The 17,614-nt window shown below is 45.9% G+C and overlaps 1 protein-coding gene across 3 annotated transcripts; it reads left to right on the top strand.

Moving 5' to 3' along the window:
* Positions 1-1,419: 1,419 nt before the first annotated feature.
* On the top strand, positions 1,420-15,219 carry LOC128914789 (V-set and immunoglobulin domain-containing protein 4-like). 3 transcript variants are annotated; one of them, XM_054214365.1, is made up of 12 exons: positions 1,420-1,660; positions 2,317-2,515; positions 3,335-3,470; positions 5,363-5,551; positions 6,498-6,854; positions 7,486-7,767; positions 8,632-8,706; positions 9,418-9,495; positions 9,865-9,933; positions 10,626-10,739; positions 11,814-11,835; positions 12,994-15,219. In XM_054214365.1, exons 4-12 carry the CDS (start codon positions 5,497-5,499, stop codon positions 13,187-13,189), a joined length of 1,248 nt encoding a protein of 415 aa, XP_054070340.1. In that variant the 5' UTR covers positions 1,420-1,660; positions 2,317-2,515; positions 3,335-3,470; positions 5,363-5,496; the 3' UTR covers positions 13,190-15,219. The 3 variants fall into 3 exon arrangements, with proteins under 3 accessions (XP_054070340.1, XP_054070342.1, XP_054070341.1); XM_054214367.1 differs by lacking the exon at positions 8,632-8,706 and having other exon boundaries at positions 1,421-1,660; XM_054214366.1 differs by lacking the exons at positions 1,420-1,660; positions 2,317-2,515; positions 3,335-3,470 and adding an exon at positions 4,639-4,665.
* The last annotated feature ends 2,395 nt before the right edge of the window (positions 15,220-17,614 follow it).

The following is a 17,614-nucleotide window of genomic DNA, read 5'->3' as shown; positions in this document are numbered from 1 at the left end:
GCCCTCCGGGGGAAATCTCATTATGCAGGTGCTGCTGGTTCAAAAAGAACTGAGATGCTACGGTTAGCCTGGCACCTGTTTTCAGAGCTGTCAGCCTGAGCAAGAAGGAAGTTTATGTTTATTGTTAACCCATATTCAACATGCCATGGAATCAAAGCTTGTGGGAATGGGACCGACCACCACGGACAGTATTGGGCCAGCTTGGCTTTGGGCATATGTTCATTGCCTACGTGTGTGTAGCTTGCTGGGAGCCAGCCTTCACATCTAAGCAGTGAGGGAACATGATATTGAGTGTTTTTTTCATAGGTGGTGATGTAAAAGCTCAAATATTGGGTATCGGGTGCTAGCAAGAAATGGACTTGTGGTGGAAAGCTCGCCAGTTGACAACTGGAAGTCATGACGGATTGAGTGCTGTGAAATGGCAACTTCAGGAACTTGTTGTGCAAAAAAGTGCAGTTGTAAAGATCACCACCGTGCCCCAAGCTCAGCAAAACAAATGCTACTGCTCTTTCAAATCCTTGAATCCTCTGACATTACTCAGAGGAGCAGAGGTGTCCTCTGAGTAGTCTGAGGTCTATGTGAACACAAATGAACTGAAGTGAATCCATGGGAAGTGAAAGGGAGAGTAAGATGAAAGATAGGATGAAAGCGATTAGGACAAGGTTAATGGAAAACTCTGGACGGCCTCAGCTGCACCGCCACGGTGTAGGAACCATCTGTCCCCTTTAGTCCCCTGGAGCGGTCGATGGGGCGCTGCGTGAAGGTCCCGGAGGATGAAATGGCATTAAGTTGGTAAGAGTCCAGAAGTTTTTTGGATACTCACTTCCTCTGTTACCTGTTGAAAACAAGATTAACGAAAGCTTTTCATTAGTGGTTATCTTTGTTCCCAGAGCTGGAGTATTTTCCTTCATATGAACACCCAATATACTCGCTCCCCTTTCCCTCCCCTTCCGTTTTTCCATCTCCTTCTATTTTCTCTATAATAAACAGACAAACTTTATATCTTAGCTTAAATCAGCACTGGGTATATTTATGCATAGACATGTACCATCATCTCTTTATTTCCTTTCCTTTGAAAGGAAGGTCTGAGCACTTCAAGGTGGTGTATGGTATGGGGTGTACTGAGATTCACTGGACTACGGCTGTTGAGGTTGGTTATCAGACAGGTCTGAGTATCCTCTAATACTTATCTCTGCCTTCTTCCTTTAACGTTACTTCTATTCTGATTTCTAGATTCGTCCTTTTACTCACGTGTTTGTTTAAAACAGGAAAAACATTGCTGAAACCAACGATTCTATTCTAGAGCCGTTGCCCTGATTTCTGCCCTGGTTTTTTTGCCAGTAAGGTTCAGCCGTGGCGTGCAATTCTCCCTGGCTGTGATCTCCCGCAGAGACAGCGTGAAAGGTTGGCCGGGGTCCCTGTCGCTTGTTCGTAACTGGTGGTCCCGCGTTGCAGGATCCCATCCTCAGCCTTGTACCTGCTGCTGCGGCCGCGGTTGCCCCCCCAGCTGACACGGCACCTCTCGGCCCTTTCATCAGTTCTTCTTCTTGCCGGGGTACCCACTCCAGCTCTTCCCGTATCTCAGGCTTTTGTAACTCTCTGCCTGGTCAAAACTTCCCAGCACTCTTTGGAAAGCGTGTTAATAACAACCACCTACGAGGTAAATTCTGCTGGTTTTTTTTTATCACCCTTCCCTTTGCTTTTTTGGGGACGAGTTCGTATTTCAGCTGGGATGGGCCACCCAGATTACTCTTTCCCTGTTTGCCGACTCACGGGGAGGTCACTCCACCCAAGGACTGCGCAAGTGTCCCCGTGCCTGGGTGTGGGGCCAGCCGGGCACCCGCCCTGCCCTCGCCACGCTGTCCTGTCCCAAAGCCATTTCTCAATGGGATTCTACCAGCTACGCCAGCTGTAGTGCACCAGCACAAGCGTTCTTTGTAGAGTCCGTGTCATGGTTTGGGCCAGACTGGCCACTGAAGTGAATGACAGATGCTCTCCCCGCCCTCTCCCTCTCCAAAAAACGAGGAGGGAGAGAGAAAAAGAGACTTATGAGTAAGAAAGGTCCTAAACTCCCTAAGGTATTGATTAAAATGTTACTGGAGATGAGAAGGAAACGAGGAACAGCACAGATAACCTCAGCATCAGGCAGACCTCTGGTCCGGGCATGGCACACTGTGCGGAGCCTGTGCTGAGGTCAACCAGCACTGGGGGCTTTACGGTTTTTGTGGGATTTTCCTAGAAGTAAAGAACTCTATTCATCACTTCCAGTGCCAAGAAAAAGGACGATAATATGAAAAAGTGCTGCTCCGCTTCTAGATAAGGACAAGGAGACGGCAGCGGCGTCATCACCGGGAGCCACGGCCAGACTCCTCCGTGAGGATCAGCCGTGAGAGACTGTCTGCAGCCAAGTGATACCCGCAGCACAGCAGGCAGGATGGCAGCCGATCGCTAACCCCGTGGTGTACAACAGCAGCTGGATGGGACTACTACACCACTGCAACCTGATGGATAACAAGTTTGTGTTACCCGTGACCACAGTTGCTTCACTATAATGCAATTTTCCTTCCTCCTCCAGCATCAACGCACGTGGCTGCTGCTTTTACTGCTTGGTTGTAGTGTCCTGTACCTGGGGAATGGAAGGTTGCTTTTCCTTGACTTCCACGTGCCAAGAATTTACAGGACACACCCAGGCACGGCAAGCATGGTGTGAGAAAGGGAAAAGTGCCCCTCACGTGTTCCTTTCATAATTATTTTTGTACCGTTTCAGACTAGCCCTCCTCTCGCAGACCACGCCAGCCCAGCCATCAATTTTTTGTCTTATATCACTTTGCGCTTGCTAACACAGAGCTTTCCAGAATATGAGAAAAACTTATTTTGATCTGTCTCTCCCGGGCCGTATGATTCCACCTCCTCCAGCCCATGCCCAACATTTTGCCATCCCGTTTGGAAAAGTAGTATCCGTGTTATCACAGCTCCCCAAAGCAGAAGCAAGAGATTGCTGCCGAGGGTCATCTTGGCGTACAGCTGTCTGCGCTTGCATATAAAGGACAAGAGATTTCTCCTGCCTCTGTCCCCCCAGCCAAACATGTAAAAGTAAATATATATATATATATTTATATATAAATATATAAATATATGCACGCTTTTTTTTTGCCAAGCAGCTTGAGTTTTAGCTTCCTGGTTGGTACATACCCTTCTAGTGGTAGGTTCCCTTATGACTTAGTCCAAGTCGGTTTAGGCTTCTGCCCTCCTGTCCAGGGAGCCGTGTTCCCCAGGAAGGGGTTTCATTAATTTGAACTCAACGTGTTGTTTTTTCTTCCGGTTCTGAACCAAGAAGTACGTGGACACTGCAGCCCACACAAGCTTCTCCTGCTTCTCCCCATCCCAGCGACTGCAGATTGGAGTTGAGTCTCATGGAAAACTTCTGATGGAGGAATACGGGGCTACAAGGGAGGAGCGTGTGAAACCAGGTCCCAAAATCTCTTGAATCTCTGCTGAACCTTTTTTCTCAACTTTATCAAGTAGGATATAGGATATCGGCAGAAGCATTTAGACCTTAAGCTGGTTAGATGTCCTCTTTAATTACAGGTATAACTGCAAATACAGTGAACAGTAAGAAATTAATTGAAGAGATGATTCTCTAGGCCGAGACCGTTAAACAACCACAAGGATATGGTGGTTTTCTAACCAAATAAAGGCATAAAAATTGCGTGTAGCAAAATCACCAGCTTCGGGGAAACAGAGATCAGAATGTTATAACCTGAAAAGAATCAAATTCAAACCCATACCAGTAACATGCTCATAATTAGATCAATGTTAATAACAAGTAGTCAAAAAAAAAAAATCATAATTCTATATATGCTTTTAAGCATCGTTTTGCACAATGAACTACCCTTAAATAAGAATATATGTAAAAGCAAGCAATGGCAATGAAAACAAAGACCTTGAAAGAAGAGGAATAAGATAATATCAGAGGTCCCAGGGCTGTACACACAAACCTCCTGTTTTTAACGTTAAATTACATAGTCTAATGAAGCCGCCTATCAATGACAATGCAGGTGGAGCTGTCTTTAAGCCATATATAAGACTATATGAAATATTTTTTGTCTCCACGTTGCCACTACTTCGGAATCAGGTACGCAGCAGCATTGATGCTCCGGTCTCCGGTATTGCGCTTCCACAGAAGCAAATGTCGTCTCACGACTGTTAAAGGAGGGTTGTACTTTAGAACATGGTCTGGGATTTTATTGACCGCATTCAGTTATTCTGGTTACTTGCATTATAAATGTTAAATTTGGATGTAACAACAGCAAAGTGCTCGCATCGATTTAGCTGTATACAATGAAGCAGAAGAGATTTCTGTCATTAGGGCAACAGAAAAATTAAGAGCTGCAGAAGGCAGAAAAAGACATGTGAAATCTCTTGAAGGTAATGTTTCAGTAGAGAATAGATACTTCTAGATGAGTCTAGTGCTCAATTACTTAATAATACAGATTAACTATAACTAATATTACCTTTAATTAGTAATAACACATCTCATTACAGTTAAGAAGTCACGATTTCGGAGTCTCAAAGATTTTCTACTTTGATAAATTCCTTTTTTTTTTTCCTCTCTAGGCATTTAATTGTTCACCTGTTTCCAAAGTTGTCCACAGGGAAATGCAGGTGCATATGGCTCTAATCTCTGCTTTTAATTGAATGCAATTAATCAATTCAACCTAGCAGCTAAATTGCTACATGCGAAAGGAGGATCAATCTGTGGTGCAGAGTGGGATGGTCAAACCAGCTGCCTGCAGCTCTTGGAAATCTTCTCTTTTCAGATTTGTATACCTAAAATCTCTACCTCTTAAGTGGGATATAACGAAATAGAGTCGAGTACGTCAGTTGGAAGGGAAGTACAATGATTATTTGTGTCACACTGGCAATGTAAATATTTAGGACGTTTCATGACTCTTAATTTAAAACACAGAGGCGAGATCCGTCAAAAAGCCGGTAAGAAAATGAATAGTAAGGACCTTGGTGGTTTGGCTCCTGAGAGTACTCTCTTAGATCTTCTTGTATGTAACGTGCATGTTAAAAGTTAAAATTATTTAGAAAGCAGTGCAAGGAGGAAAAGCGGGAGAAATAGGTGTTTAGTAATAAAAGAAACAAATGAAACTTCTTTTTTTTCTTTTTCTTTTTTTGAAGTCGAATTAAAAAACAGAAGGGGAAAAAGCCTACTCAGCAGAAAATGTGAAATAGAGTAGAAGTAATCCTTAAACTTTCCTCTTTTCACCTTCCCTGAGGTCTTCTGTTCTGCCCGCACCTCTGACGGTAGTCACGGAGGCGCTTTTTTTTTTTTTTTTTTTTTTTTCTGAGAAAGGGGAAGGAAAAAACATCATCATCTGTCCTGGGTTCTTGGTGACAAAGTGAGCGAAGGAAGGAAAGTGTTCACCCCCGACTTGGAGAGAGCAGGTCTGTTCTACGCGAGAGGGAGAAGCTGCAGCCCCGGGAAGGATGGGAATGCTGGTGAGAGCAGCTGTGCTTCTGAGTCCTCTTCTCTTCTGCAACGGTGAGTGTACGGAAAGGTCTCCTGACGGGGCAGTTCCTTCCCTGGCACCGGTGTGTCTGTGTGTGTGTTTGTTCAGGGGGTGGTTCTCTTTCAGGAACAGAAATACGGCAAAAAGGCCAATGTCTTTGCTGCTGCCTCGGTGTTCAGTTGTTTCAAATCCAGTGGTTGTGGAGTGCGATGGTGCACGAAGGCTATGGAAACGCTGCTCATGTACTTGGAGTACGAAGATCCCATGTATGTTGTGACGGTTATTTCACAGAGCACAGTGAGCAGCCCAGCGTGAAGGGTCTGGTTAGTCCTTGTGTTCCCAGGAAGGGGGAGGTTTGGAAACCAGAAGAAAAGGGTAAAGAAGTGTCTATGGAAGCATAGGCTCTTCCCGAAGAGTGACAAAGTCCACAGACCTCATTTTTATAGGGAAATGTAAAGAGTTTTGGACTTCTTTGATCTGTTGCTTAAATTCAGCTTAGTCTGAAAAAGCAGCACCTTTCAGAAGAACAAACAGGCAGCAGAGGAGGGAAAACCATAGAACCTGTGGTTTGCTGTTAACGTGCGAGGGCAGACACCAGCTGTGACGGGGGAACTCCACAACTCGGCCTTGAGGCAAACTCCTTCCCTCAGGTCTAAATCATCCACTAATTCTGCTCCGATGCTCCGCCTGCTGTTCACCTGCTTGTAAGTAAGCACCAGGCAGAGCATGGGAAGGAAACTGCACACATGGCACGTGGCAGTGCCCCTGGCAATCAGCTCTCTCCCATCTGATTCCTCACATGACGTGCCTTTTTTGTTAGCCCATCCCTGAACACACCATCCTTCATCTTCTACACTGACTGCCCAGGCTTTTGACGTGGTGGATTCCACTCGCTGATGCTCTCGCCGCTGCTTCGTCTCCCAGGAGCTGCCCTCACTCTGCTTTATTTTTCATTTTCTTTCTTCGTTCTTCCTGCAGCTTTTCTGGACCTGACTGGTCCCAATGAGATTGAAGGCATGTGGAAGGAATCTACCACGTTGCCATGTGCCTATGTGCCTGTGGAGGACTTTGTGCAGCAAACACTCACGTGGACTGTGGTACATGACCAGACCTCTGGGACCATTTTTCGGAGGGATGGCTCTGGCGATCACATTCTCCTGTCCGAGTACAGAGACAGGGTCAGCGTGCCGAAGGATGCCCCAGGGAACGTGTCTCTCCACATCCTGAACCTGGAAGTGTCTGACAGGGGAACCTACACTTGCCAGGTCACTTGGAGAGCCAGCAACAACAGCCTGATAACAAAGGAGATCACCACTAAAATGGAAGTTGTTAAAGGTAAACCCAAGAAAGAAGCTGCACAGGATGGGAAGCCTTGGCTCGGGAAGGCTTTTAGGAATTAAATAGACCAGGTAGGCAGTGACCGCCCGCTTCTGATGCAGGAGCGTGCTGCTGAGCGGTGTCAGACTCCGGCAAGAAGCAGCGAATAGGTCAGAGAGAGGAATTCTGCCCACCATCCTGTGGTTTGGGGGCTGGAGGAGGATTTGTGGCCTCTTGTTTACCAATATGTCCCTGGCCCAACCTCTATCTGATGGTTCAGTGTTTCCAAGGGACACGTACCAGAGGGGAAGTCCCTGGGATATTGCATTGATTTTCTTTGGCCAAACTCCATCAGCACGTGCCCAATCTCCCTTTGCCTGGGCAGTGGTGATTTATAAAGGAATGGAGATGGCATCAACCCAGCAGGACAGGCCTTCGTGTAGGAGGTGCAGTGGGTGGCATGGCTGGTACAGGCACAGCTAAGCCAAGCTTAACTTGTGAAGAGAGAGATGATGTGAGAGCGGTGCCCCTCTTCCTCCTGGGAAAGCACTGAAAGCCAGAGCAAGACCTGCCGTGGAGGGGGGGGAAGAACCTTCCCCACCGCAGTCACGGCCAGCCTGACCTGGGCCCCATCTGCTTTGTCTTCCAGTTGCAGTGACCAAGCCCGTCATCAGGGCTGGCAAGCTGGGGCTGACGGTCCCGGCCGGAGCCAGGACCAGCCTGACCTGTGTGGCCAGCGGCTCCCCCCCCATCAGCTATCGCTGGTTCAGGAGCAGCCCGGGACGGAAAGCCCAGCTCCTGAGCAGCCAGGCGGAGCTGGCGTGGGACAGCCTGCGGCTCTCCGACGCCGGGATGTACTACTGTGAGGCAGAAAACAGGGTCGGGGACGGGGCTGTGCAGCAGAGCGACGCCGTTGAGCTGAGGGTGAGAGGTGAGTTCCCAGAGCCACAGCTGGATGGAATACACCTGGACCCCTTCCGTACTGGAACGGAACAAGGTTCCTACTTCCCTTCCCTGAAAGGAGAAAACACAAAAAGCCTTGGCCTTCTGCACTCCGAAGCGCTTCTCATCACTGGCTCTGGCTTTCTATCCTTTTTTGTTTCCTGTATTCAGTTTCCCTCCACCTCTTTAGGGGAACTGCTCTTTTCTGGTGCAAAAGAGGTTTTATATTTAAAACACGTATTTATTCCTCTTTGGCTTTTTTGAAATTCTTGCTGGCTGTGTAATGCTGCCTATTGCGGTTTAGACAAGGAATCAGGACTTCATTTTGAGGACGAGGAACGTGGGTGGTGATTCAGCAGGTGAAAAACAATCAAACTGGCCTTTGTTCCTTATGACTGGCCACCTGTTTCCGAAAACACACTGCATTTCTGTGCTCTGATGTATCCAGGCTCTGCAAGACAGTACATGATGGATGCCTTGTGGAAGGTTTGCTGCTTTCCTTGGTTGGTAACTCGGCCATCAGAGCCGTGAAGCCTGTGATTGCAGAGCCAAGCACAGATACCACACGGTGACCTTTGGAAGAGGCAAAGCCTCCTGAGCTCTCAGTGGAATGAAGACTATGGCTGAAATGATGTGTTATTTTTCATAGCAGTTGCATGAAAAATGTGTACAGCAAGAGAACTAGAATTAATGACGGCCAGGCTTGTTAACGCTGCTAGCACGCAGTCCCTACTTGTCCTCTGGATGGTGGCTGGTTCCTCATAGTCTTGCCGCACCAGTGGAGAAGTTCTGTATTGCAGCAGCATCACAAACATGGCTAAACTGCTGCGTGAGCCTCTCATTCACCTTGCAGATCTGCCCGCAACCACAGTGGCCTCTCAGAGGGATGGCAGAACCTCGGGGAGACACCACCCAACCACAGGTGGAGGTAACACCAGTTTCGGCTGGCAGCAAGGACGAGGAGTCAGGAGAGGGTTTGACACCATGTTTAGCAGTGGATTTTGTGGCTGGGGAATACAGTCTTCGCAGTAATATACTTTAATCCATACGCCTTAGTTTTCAATCTAGATGTTTCTGAATGTAGAACATCCTCCTTTCCTCAGTCTCCGGTCCGTAGCGGGCTTTTAGCTTGCTCTTAGGGAGGTTGTGTCTCCATATGAGAGGCTCTGTATGCATTTTAAGGCTGCTAGAAATACCATTTCCTAACTTGTAGACCATATAGGATGTTCTAGGTTCTGTTCCGGTTTTTTGGTGTGTGGTTTTCTTTTTTTTTTTTTTTTTGAGGGCTTTTTTGCTTGTTTTCTGGTCCTGAATGAAAGCTGCTGAAATGGGAGGCAGTTTAGTGTCTCTAGTGGCAGATACAAGCGATGCAAAAGCTGCTGCAGACCCGAGTGGAAACAGTCTCCCTGACCAAGGATGGTTGTTTTGAGGGAGGGCTTGTGACTCCCAGTTTCTTTCTGTGGGATGTGGGAATTCAGACCTGGGCTAGAGTAGGTCAGCTTGTGGAAACTTTGTATTCGGGGGATGCGTTTTAATCTGAATTTACAGTGCCCCACCAGTCACGCAGCAGGTTGTGGGAATCGGCATCGGTGACGAGAAGCTAAGGGACGATGTTGACAATTGTTGACTGTTCTTACAGCAAAAAACCAAACGGAGCTGGTGTTCACAGGTACCCCAGAAATCTCTTGGACTTCATGGGACTCTACCACTATTACAGGTGTGTCCGTGTATAGACATACATATATATCTAGCATATATATACAGAGTTTGTGTATACATAGTATAGATGGTTTATATATACTATATATAGTATCTATCATATGTGTATATATAGTACTATATATACACTATAATATATAGAGAGTATAATATAACAATACATAATAATTATTATTACTATTATATAGAGAGAGTATATATAGAGAGTATATATAGTACTCATTTATAGAGTTTGTCTATTTTCACTGCTTTGTAAAGGTGATGGAGATACTCTCTTTTGATCACACAACTATAATCCCGGATCTCCTGGTGCTAAAATGAGGACTGGAAATGCACCATGGGCCTTTCACTCCTGTTTGTTTTGCAGATCTGCCCCCAACCGTAGTGACTCCTGAGAATGGTGTGGGATATCCAGAAAAGAATTATACAGCTCAGGGTGAGTGGAGAGCAAAACAAAGCTAAGAATGAGATTAGGGACACAAACTGGCCGCTAAGTAGTCAATACCTTCAGCCTCAAAACCAGCGGTCTGCCTTTTGGCTGCAAATTGTATTAATGGCTGTTCTTGAGGGATCTAGATGATTCATGGACACTCTTTAAAAGACTCTGAATGTTTTTATGGAGGGGTAAAAAAAGCTTTCATAGTTGGAGCATATAGAGTTACTGTGCTCCCGAACAACAGTCCATTTTGATCTTTTGAGTGTCAAAGCGGGAAGAGTAGAAAAGCATTAGTGTGCAACTTGGGCAGATCTTCTGTACCTCCTCTAGCTTTGTAGTGTAGGTTTAAACATGTTCCAAATAGAACTGAAGAGTATCCTTGAATGAAAAGCTGAGACTTGTTATTTCCTGAGGTGTAGTGCAACTCTTCTGCCCAGCATACAGCCTCCGTTCCCCTCAGCATTAGGAGACTTTGCTGGGTGTCTACGGCCACAGTCTCTGGGTGAGATGTGTATGCAGTAGGCCTGGCCAGCTCCCACAGACGTCCCTGGGGACGAGCAGGGACAACTCTGTGTGCCCACAAGAGGGCTGGCTGCTGTTGCCCTCAGGGAAGTGGTCAGTGCCACGTAACGGCTGCTGCTGTGACCTGGGAGGGCTTCTCCGTTTGAAAGCCTTCTGCTGTATTGCTCTAGATTTCCAGAGGAGTCGCCTGCCCCTGTACCTGGTCATCCTCATTGCTGTGGTTTGCGGTGCTGTGCTTTTCCTTATCATCTTTCTTATCATTTGCATTAGAAAGCCCAAAGATGGTGAGTAGAATATTCTGTAAACCTTGAACGCGCTGTGCATGGCCAACTTGGGTGTAGCTTTGAGGGCTTTTGGGGCTGGGGCTGGGGCTGTGCGCGCAAATACCTGTAGAAGCTCTGGCACCTGCATCGTACAGGCACTCGATCAAAATGTGCATGGATCAAAATAGGTGGGGGAAGGTCGAAAGAGGCGGAGAAACCCCCATCTCCTCAGGGAAAACCAGTCACAGCAGTCAGGGAGGACCTGCCGGGTGCTCCTCTGCTGCCTGTTGATCAGATCTTTTAATGTATCTGGTATTGAGTTGATCTTGTCCTGCTACTGTAAAATACCTGTTTGCACCAGCTGCTGTTTGATATTTCCCTTAGTAAAAGCCTGGAGGAAAAGAGGTCATCATTAATTCTCCCTGTTCAATAGAAATTCATTTCCTTTCTAGCCTTCAGACATAGGATGTATTTACTGAATGCTTCTGTCTAGAAGCATAAATACGAGAAATACTAGATATTTCTAATACTAGAAAACGCCTGCCCAAATGCTTTCTTCAAGTCCCCTTGCTCACTAATAACACTCAGCAGCGTACAGAGAACATATTGGGGGTTTGGTTTGGTTTTTTTTAATACTGATGGCCATACTTTTCTCCTTGTCCCTTTTGTTTCCTTAATTACCTTTCTACAACTCCGCCCTACCAATTAATAATAATAATAATTATCAAACACTCCTTTTTCTTTTTTTTTTTTTAAGGAATGCAGAATATCCTCTTTCTCAATTGTACTTTATTGAACTTCTAATGAATAGGAAAACTGTGGGAACTTCTAGTTTCTAAACTTGACTTTACCTTTGACCTTGGGCCAGTTGTTTTGACCCAGTTGTGCTGCAGCTGGGATATGGGTTGTTTTCATTTTCTTGGACTGAATCCTGGGAATAGGAGTCATCACCCACCTAACATGATCTCCAATGTTCCTATTTTTATTTTGTCTTCAGCGGTCGCTTTCTTATATCAAAAAGAGACATAGTAGAAATTCTTTTTTGAGAATATAAATACAAATTATTGACACAAATTTCTGATTATTCTTTTCCAGCTCAAGTCTATGAAGTAAAATTGTGAGTATAACCCTTTTCTAACGTACTGGGGAGTCTTTGGGGACAGTATCAGAGCAGAAAAAAACCCAATGGTGCTACTTATCTGTCAAGATGAGATGCCTCTTAAGCAGTATGGATGAAGAGGATCAAATTAGCTCAGTAGAACTTTGTACTGATGATCTGTGGGCTTTCCACATCAACACATAACGCAGGAAGAAAGATCCTTTCCTTTGCAATACTAAATCATAAAAATGAGTAAGAGCTCTTCATTAACTCCTCAGCCCAATGAAGCCTACTGAAGGTTATTGCCAAGGATAAATTCCCAGTGTTTTTTCAAATGCAAAGAACAGGAATTCCCCTTCTAGAGAGCTAAGGCTCCCGATGCACAGATTAGACTCCGACTTACCCCCGAAATATCCTCGGCTGAACCTTTTAATCATAGCCGTGGCAGGAAGCTATAACTATTTCTAAACTCAGGTTTCAGCATCCTGATCCTACTTGTAACCGATGCAAGCCATACTGGAAAGCCTAATAATCCAGTCGACACATACAAGGAGAATGACCTATCTGGATGTTAATTAAAGTGCGGATGACTTGAGTGCCAGGGTAGAACATGCCAACAGTGTTTTTCCAGGTGCTGTGCTTCCCGAGCAGTTTATAAAGCAGCATGCTCAAGTAGTAGTTGAACCCTGGGCAACTGAATAACTGGTGTGATGGCATTTCTCCTCGCAGGACTTACCTTAATTTTAAAGATATTAGATGCCATAAGCCACATGGTGGATGCAGGCTGCGTTCAGTTCACCATTTGCCATTCCTTCACCACTTTTTAAAATATATATATATGTGTGTGTGTGTAAACACATATGTTTATCTTGCAAAGAGCAGTTGTCAGGTTGTGCTGTTCCAAGAAATTATGGGAATCCTTGTGTTGCTGACATACTTCTTCCTGCCTCTGTAACTCTCCCTGGATTGGAGGCAATGCTGCTATAATGTCCAAGGTTCTCCTGCCACCTGGAAGAAAAGGATAAGCTTCTCTCCTTCAGAATACTGTCATAATCCAATGGCCCAGGTTTACATGGGTTTGAATCAGACAGCCATCAGAATTTTGAGCAAGACTGGAGGGAGATGCTTTGCCTACTCTGGTTGCAACTCTTCTTTCATATTTTATTTTGATTTCAGACATAACTCGAGAGCAGCAGCTTCCAGGCATGAAAGTATGGCTCATTATGAGGAACCCATCTCCTCCACTGAAAACAACTATGTGATGGAATTCATGAAAAACAAAGGACCTGAAGAAATAAATACGGAAAAGAATGAATATGACTGTGTTGGACACAAGCAGGAATCTGAGTATGAAGTAGGGGACACTGCATGAGAACCAACAGTGCTCTACAGATAGTGGTCCTGAGGAGTATTTTCATCCAGGCAAAACTTATCTTCCTATTCACCTTTGCCTCTGAAAATAGGTTGGACAAGCAGTTTTTACTCCTCCATGATTTGTGGAGCCTTAATAATCTCTGCAGTGAAAATGCAAACCTCTTTAGGAACTTCATTTACAGACGGCTGTATAGATCTTCTGATTTTGCTTTTTTTTGGTTCCCTTTCACCAGCTCTGTAGAAAAAAGCCCTTTGAAAGCCTGGGTATGCGGATCCCGGGTCAAGAGCACTGTACTAAATGTGCTGCTTTATATGACCAAAAGGATCTGTGTTCACAGCCTTCGTGTGGTGGGAGTAGAGCCAGCACCCAGGGCTGCTCAACATCCCCATCATCTTTGGGTGAGAAGCGAAGAATAAGGCTGGCCTGGGAATCGGCTCTTCTCCTCCCATCCACCTGAAGTGCTGCATAGGTGGTAGAATGTCCTTTTAAATATGAGAGCGCCCTTAAAGAAACGCTGAAAGACTGATTGAAGCTGGGATAAAACCAAGAAGGTCACCACACTAGGAGCGGCAGTTCCAAGAGAAGAAATGTCCCTATGCAACCATCGCGCTGCACTCTATAAGCCTTCCTGCAGCACTCGCAGTAAGATGCAGACACGCTTTCTACAGTTTTGGTGCTGGATGGCTTGGGCGATTCTCACGCTGCAACAAGGCACACCCTTTCTGAGTTCACCTTCTCTATTCTCTCTTTTAATGCATGTTTAACACGTGCAAGAAAGTAGGTACTTTTCCATACGTTTGTGCATAGGATTGTCTACGCATGCCTAAATTATTTTGCTATGACTACTTTTGTACAACCAGCTCGCCTTTAAAATGCCCTCACAATTACAGCTCCTCGGTGGATACTCATGAAGTCCTTTGCCCCCAGCTTAGAAGGCCTGAAGGGTAAACCGAGAAGCTTTGTAATTCATGATTTCTACTACCTTGAGTAAATCTAAAACACGGACGCTGCAGAGTTATGGAAGAACCTTTTTATAATGAACAATAGGGCAATCCCGTGTCCAATTAAAAGCCATGCAGACAGAGGTGAAACAAAATGAGTGCTCTGAGGGGCAAGGGGGATGTCGGTGGCGCAGACACAGGAGTAGTGGGCCCCCAGATTTGCTGTTCGCACTCTGCAAAGATCTGCATCTGCAGGTCTCTGCAAGGATCAGCTCAAAATTCACCATCGTTCGAAAAGAGCATTAGGTGCCACTAGGTAAGGCATTACAATGCAATAGAAAACGTGATTGTGATACTGCGAAAACCCATGGAATGCTTCCACCTCACGTATGCGTGCAGGTCTCTCGTCTTGAGAGGGTTTAACAGAGCTAGAAAAGTTACTGACAACAACAATAACTGATGATTAGGCATGAAACCAGTTCTGTGCAAATGTATTTTGCTTTCTCATCTTGGGCGGGGGGGGGGGGGCGGGGAGAGAAGAATGAGGCAAAATGAGCGAAGTGTGCCCTTCGTGACCAGCGTGGAGAAGACGAATAGACACTATTTGTTTACAGTTTCTCTGAAGAGACAAGGAAGCAGACGTTAGCTAAAATTATCTGGCAGCACACTTAAGGGGAGAGTAAAAGTTATTTATGCGATACAGAAATAAGTGTGGAACGCGATGCTACTCATCCAGTGCTCTGAAACCCAAAGTACACAGAGGTTCAATGAGAAATTACGGCAATGAGCGTTATAAAAGTTCATCAAACTCCAGAAACCGGCAGGCGCATTTTACACGGGTATTTAGCAGTGACCTTATGTTTTCTCCCTGAATTTCCTGTACCACAAGTTCTAATTGTCTTTGTTAAGAAGGTGCTTAAAAATCAAGGGCTGGGTTACCTCGATTCCAAAATGGAAAGGGAACAGCCCCAGCAGCTTTTGGTGGTGGTGATGTCTTGGAAAAAATTGTCAACATGTACATGCAGCTTCTAGCAAATGTGGGGAAGCACATGAAAATCATTAAACTTCAGGACTGCAAAGTTAGTAGATTTTGTTATACTTCTCTTTATTTTGTCTACAAAGGTGAGTGTGCGTGAATGTCTGTGTGTGCCCAGGAATTACATTCCCAGGAACATCTTAGCTCCCTCTACTTGAAAGCAGAGGAATTATTGTGAATCTGCTGGAGCTTGGGGTATGGTTTGGATGTGGTGTCGGTGATGTTTGCAGACCGTAGTCAGACACAGGTTAGGGAACAGAAGATGCAAGAGCTGCTGCTAGTCCACTTTGAGGTTCAGAGCTAATGAAACGAGACATTTAGGATGTAAAATAAAATGAGTTCTGTTATGAAGAGTGTAAAAAGCCAGTGTAGTCTGGCTGTCTTCCTTCCTAAGCAGGAAGGTGAGTAGGGGAGGAAAACTGTTGCAATAGTATTGCAAGGCACGCATTTATCACCAGAAGGGTTTTCTGGAGGACAACAGGAAAATCATGACTGGATAACGCGTTGATGTGATGACAAATGGACAGTGTTGAAATTTTCTGGGAAACTGTCATGTTTTCTTAATCTTTCAATTCTAGATGAGGTTGCAGTTTTTTTGAGCCCTGCAGCAATGTTCTCGTTCTCTAAAAAGGGGATTTTAAAAAAGTGTGTGTTTGAATGAGTTTTGTGGGGAGTGAGTGAGAGGGAATGTTACTGGAAAGCAGCCAATCCGTACAGAGCTCCATCCCAGAAACAATCTCATTGCAATGGGAATATGGGGCTTCAGTGCTGCATGGACCAACTGGGAAGCAGAGGTGCTCCAAAGTCAAGCGACAGGGTGAACATCGGAGCATGGACGTGACTCGTGCTGCGTGGAGAATGAGGAGAAAAGAGCTTGTGCTTTCTCTAAGTGGTGCGATGGGTTCAGCCCTCCAGACCAGTAGACTTGGCTCTTCGGGAGAGAGCTGAGCTCTGTATGAACAAAAGAGCAATGCAACCGGCACCATGAGCTCTTGTTTCCCCACCTGTATTTCCAGACCTGTATTTCCACCACTGCTGGTCTTGACCTCGCTGGGAAAGACCCTCTGTGCTGTGCTAGGCTGAGGCAGTTATTTTAAGCAATGTCGCCCCCGCTATCAGCTCTCTTGGGCTTTAGCTTGCTTTTCCTTCTCCTTTCATCCATGTTTTCAAAGAGAAATTGTGGATTTTGCACTAGGTGATGAAAGGCCCCTAAAGTTCTGGGGAAGTCGAAGTGCCACCAGTCGGAAGAAGCAGCCGGTGTGTCAGTAAGCGCACTGGGTTTGCAAGGGGAGTTTTCTCAGGTGGGAGCGTTGCAATGCTTGATAGACCCAGAGTACCGCAACGTGGCTGCCACGGCTACCTAAACAGGGACTTGGCTGCCCAAGGTGACTTGCCCTGCTGTTCATCTGAGGTGGTGGGATGCGTGACCAGCCCAAGAAGACCACACTAAGGCAAGCAGTGACAGAGGTATGGAGACAAAGGGCTTTCCAAGGAAGGGCAGGCTGGTCACAACGCGGTCTGAGCGTATCAAGCACTCTCAGTCGACACTCTGCAGATGACGTCTGTCAGGTATTCCACAGCTGGGCCACAAAGTCAAAAACCAATTCCGTTCCGGTTGCATTGCAAAGCCACAGGCAATGTAGCTGTACAAACATGGATAAATAGCAGTTTTATACTGGCTGGACAACCGTGACCAGGAGCTGGTGATGTTAAACAAAACCGTTTCAAGGCAAGCAGTAAAAGGCAAGCTCATGAAACCGAAAAGACAACCATGAACTGGGTTCTCTGTGTGTTTTGTATCTGCATGAGCTGTTGGGCAGCTGGACAACGCAGGAGGGGGACTGGATCCTAATTCAGTGTGGGATATCTCTGGGAAAAAGGGCAGTTGCTGTGCATCTTGTGCAGCACGTGGATGGTGTAGAGCAGAGTGCCAGGGGGACAAGCTGAGGTTAAGGCAGATCTTCCCAGACCAGCACTTGTGTTTACCAAAACCAGGCCTCAGCCAGCCTTCGTGGAGCCCCTAAAGGAGGAACTGGGAAGCTTGCAAAGGGCAACCACTGTGGTAACAGTGAGGCTACCAAAAGCATCAGTAGCTACTGCGTGTGATACCCCGCAGGCAAAGGTGAAAATCTGTATTGCTCTAATAGCTGAATTTGTGAAGCCCACCTGTGACACCAAGTAGGAAATGAATACTCAGATGACATCATATATATGGGTCTTTCTTAACGCTAGGAAGTGTTTACAAGGATTTGGTTGGGATAATGGGTAACCCAGACTGGTGTCATTGACCTGGGAATTCCTGGGAAGGGACCTGTACATCACATTTCTGTCACACAGGCCTTGAAGGAGATGCTCATTTTCACCAAGTTTCTGTTTCTTTAGGTGGAACAAAGGTCGTGTTTTCACGACTGTCTGCACGCTTGTCTGGCATATGTGAGAGAATTG

The sequence above is a fragment of the Rissa tridactyla genome, chromosome 9, assembly GCF_028500815.1.
Source record: "Rissa tridactyla isolate bRisTri1 chromosome 9, bRisTri1.patW.cur.20221130, whole genome shotgun sequence".
Classification (NCBI taxonomy): domain Eukaryota; kingdom Metazoa; phylum Chordata; class Aves; order Charadriiformes; family Laridae; genus Rissa; species Rissa tridactyla.
The sequence above is the reverse complement of the archived record's forward strand: the minus strand, read 5'-3'. Positions and strand labels throughout refer to the sequence as shown.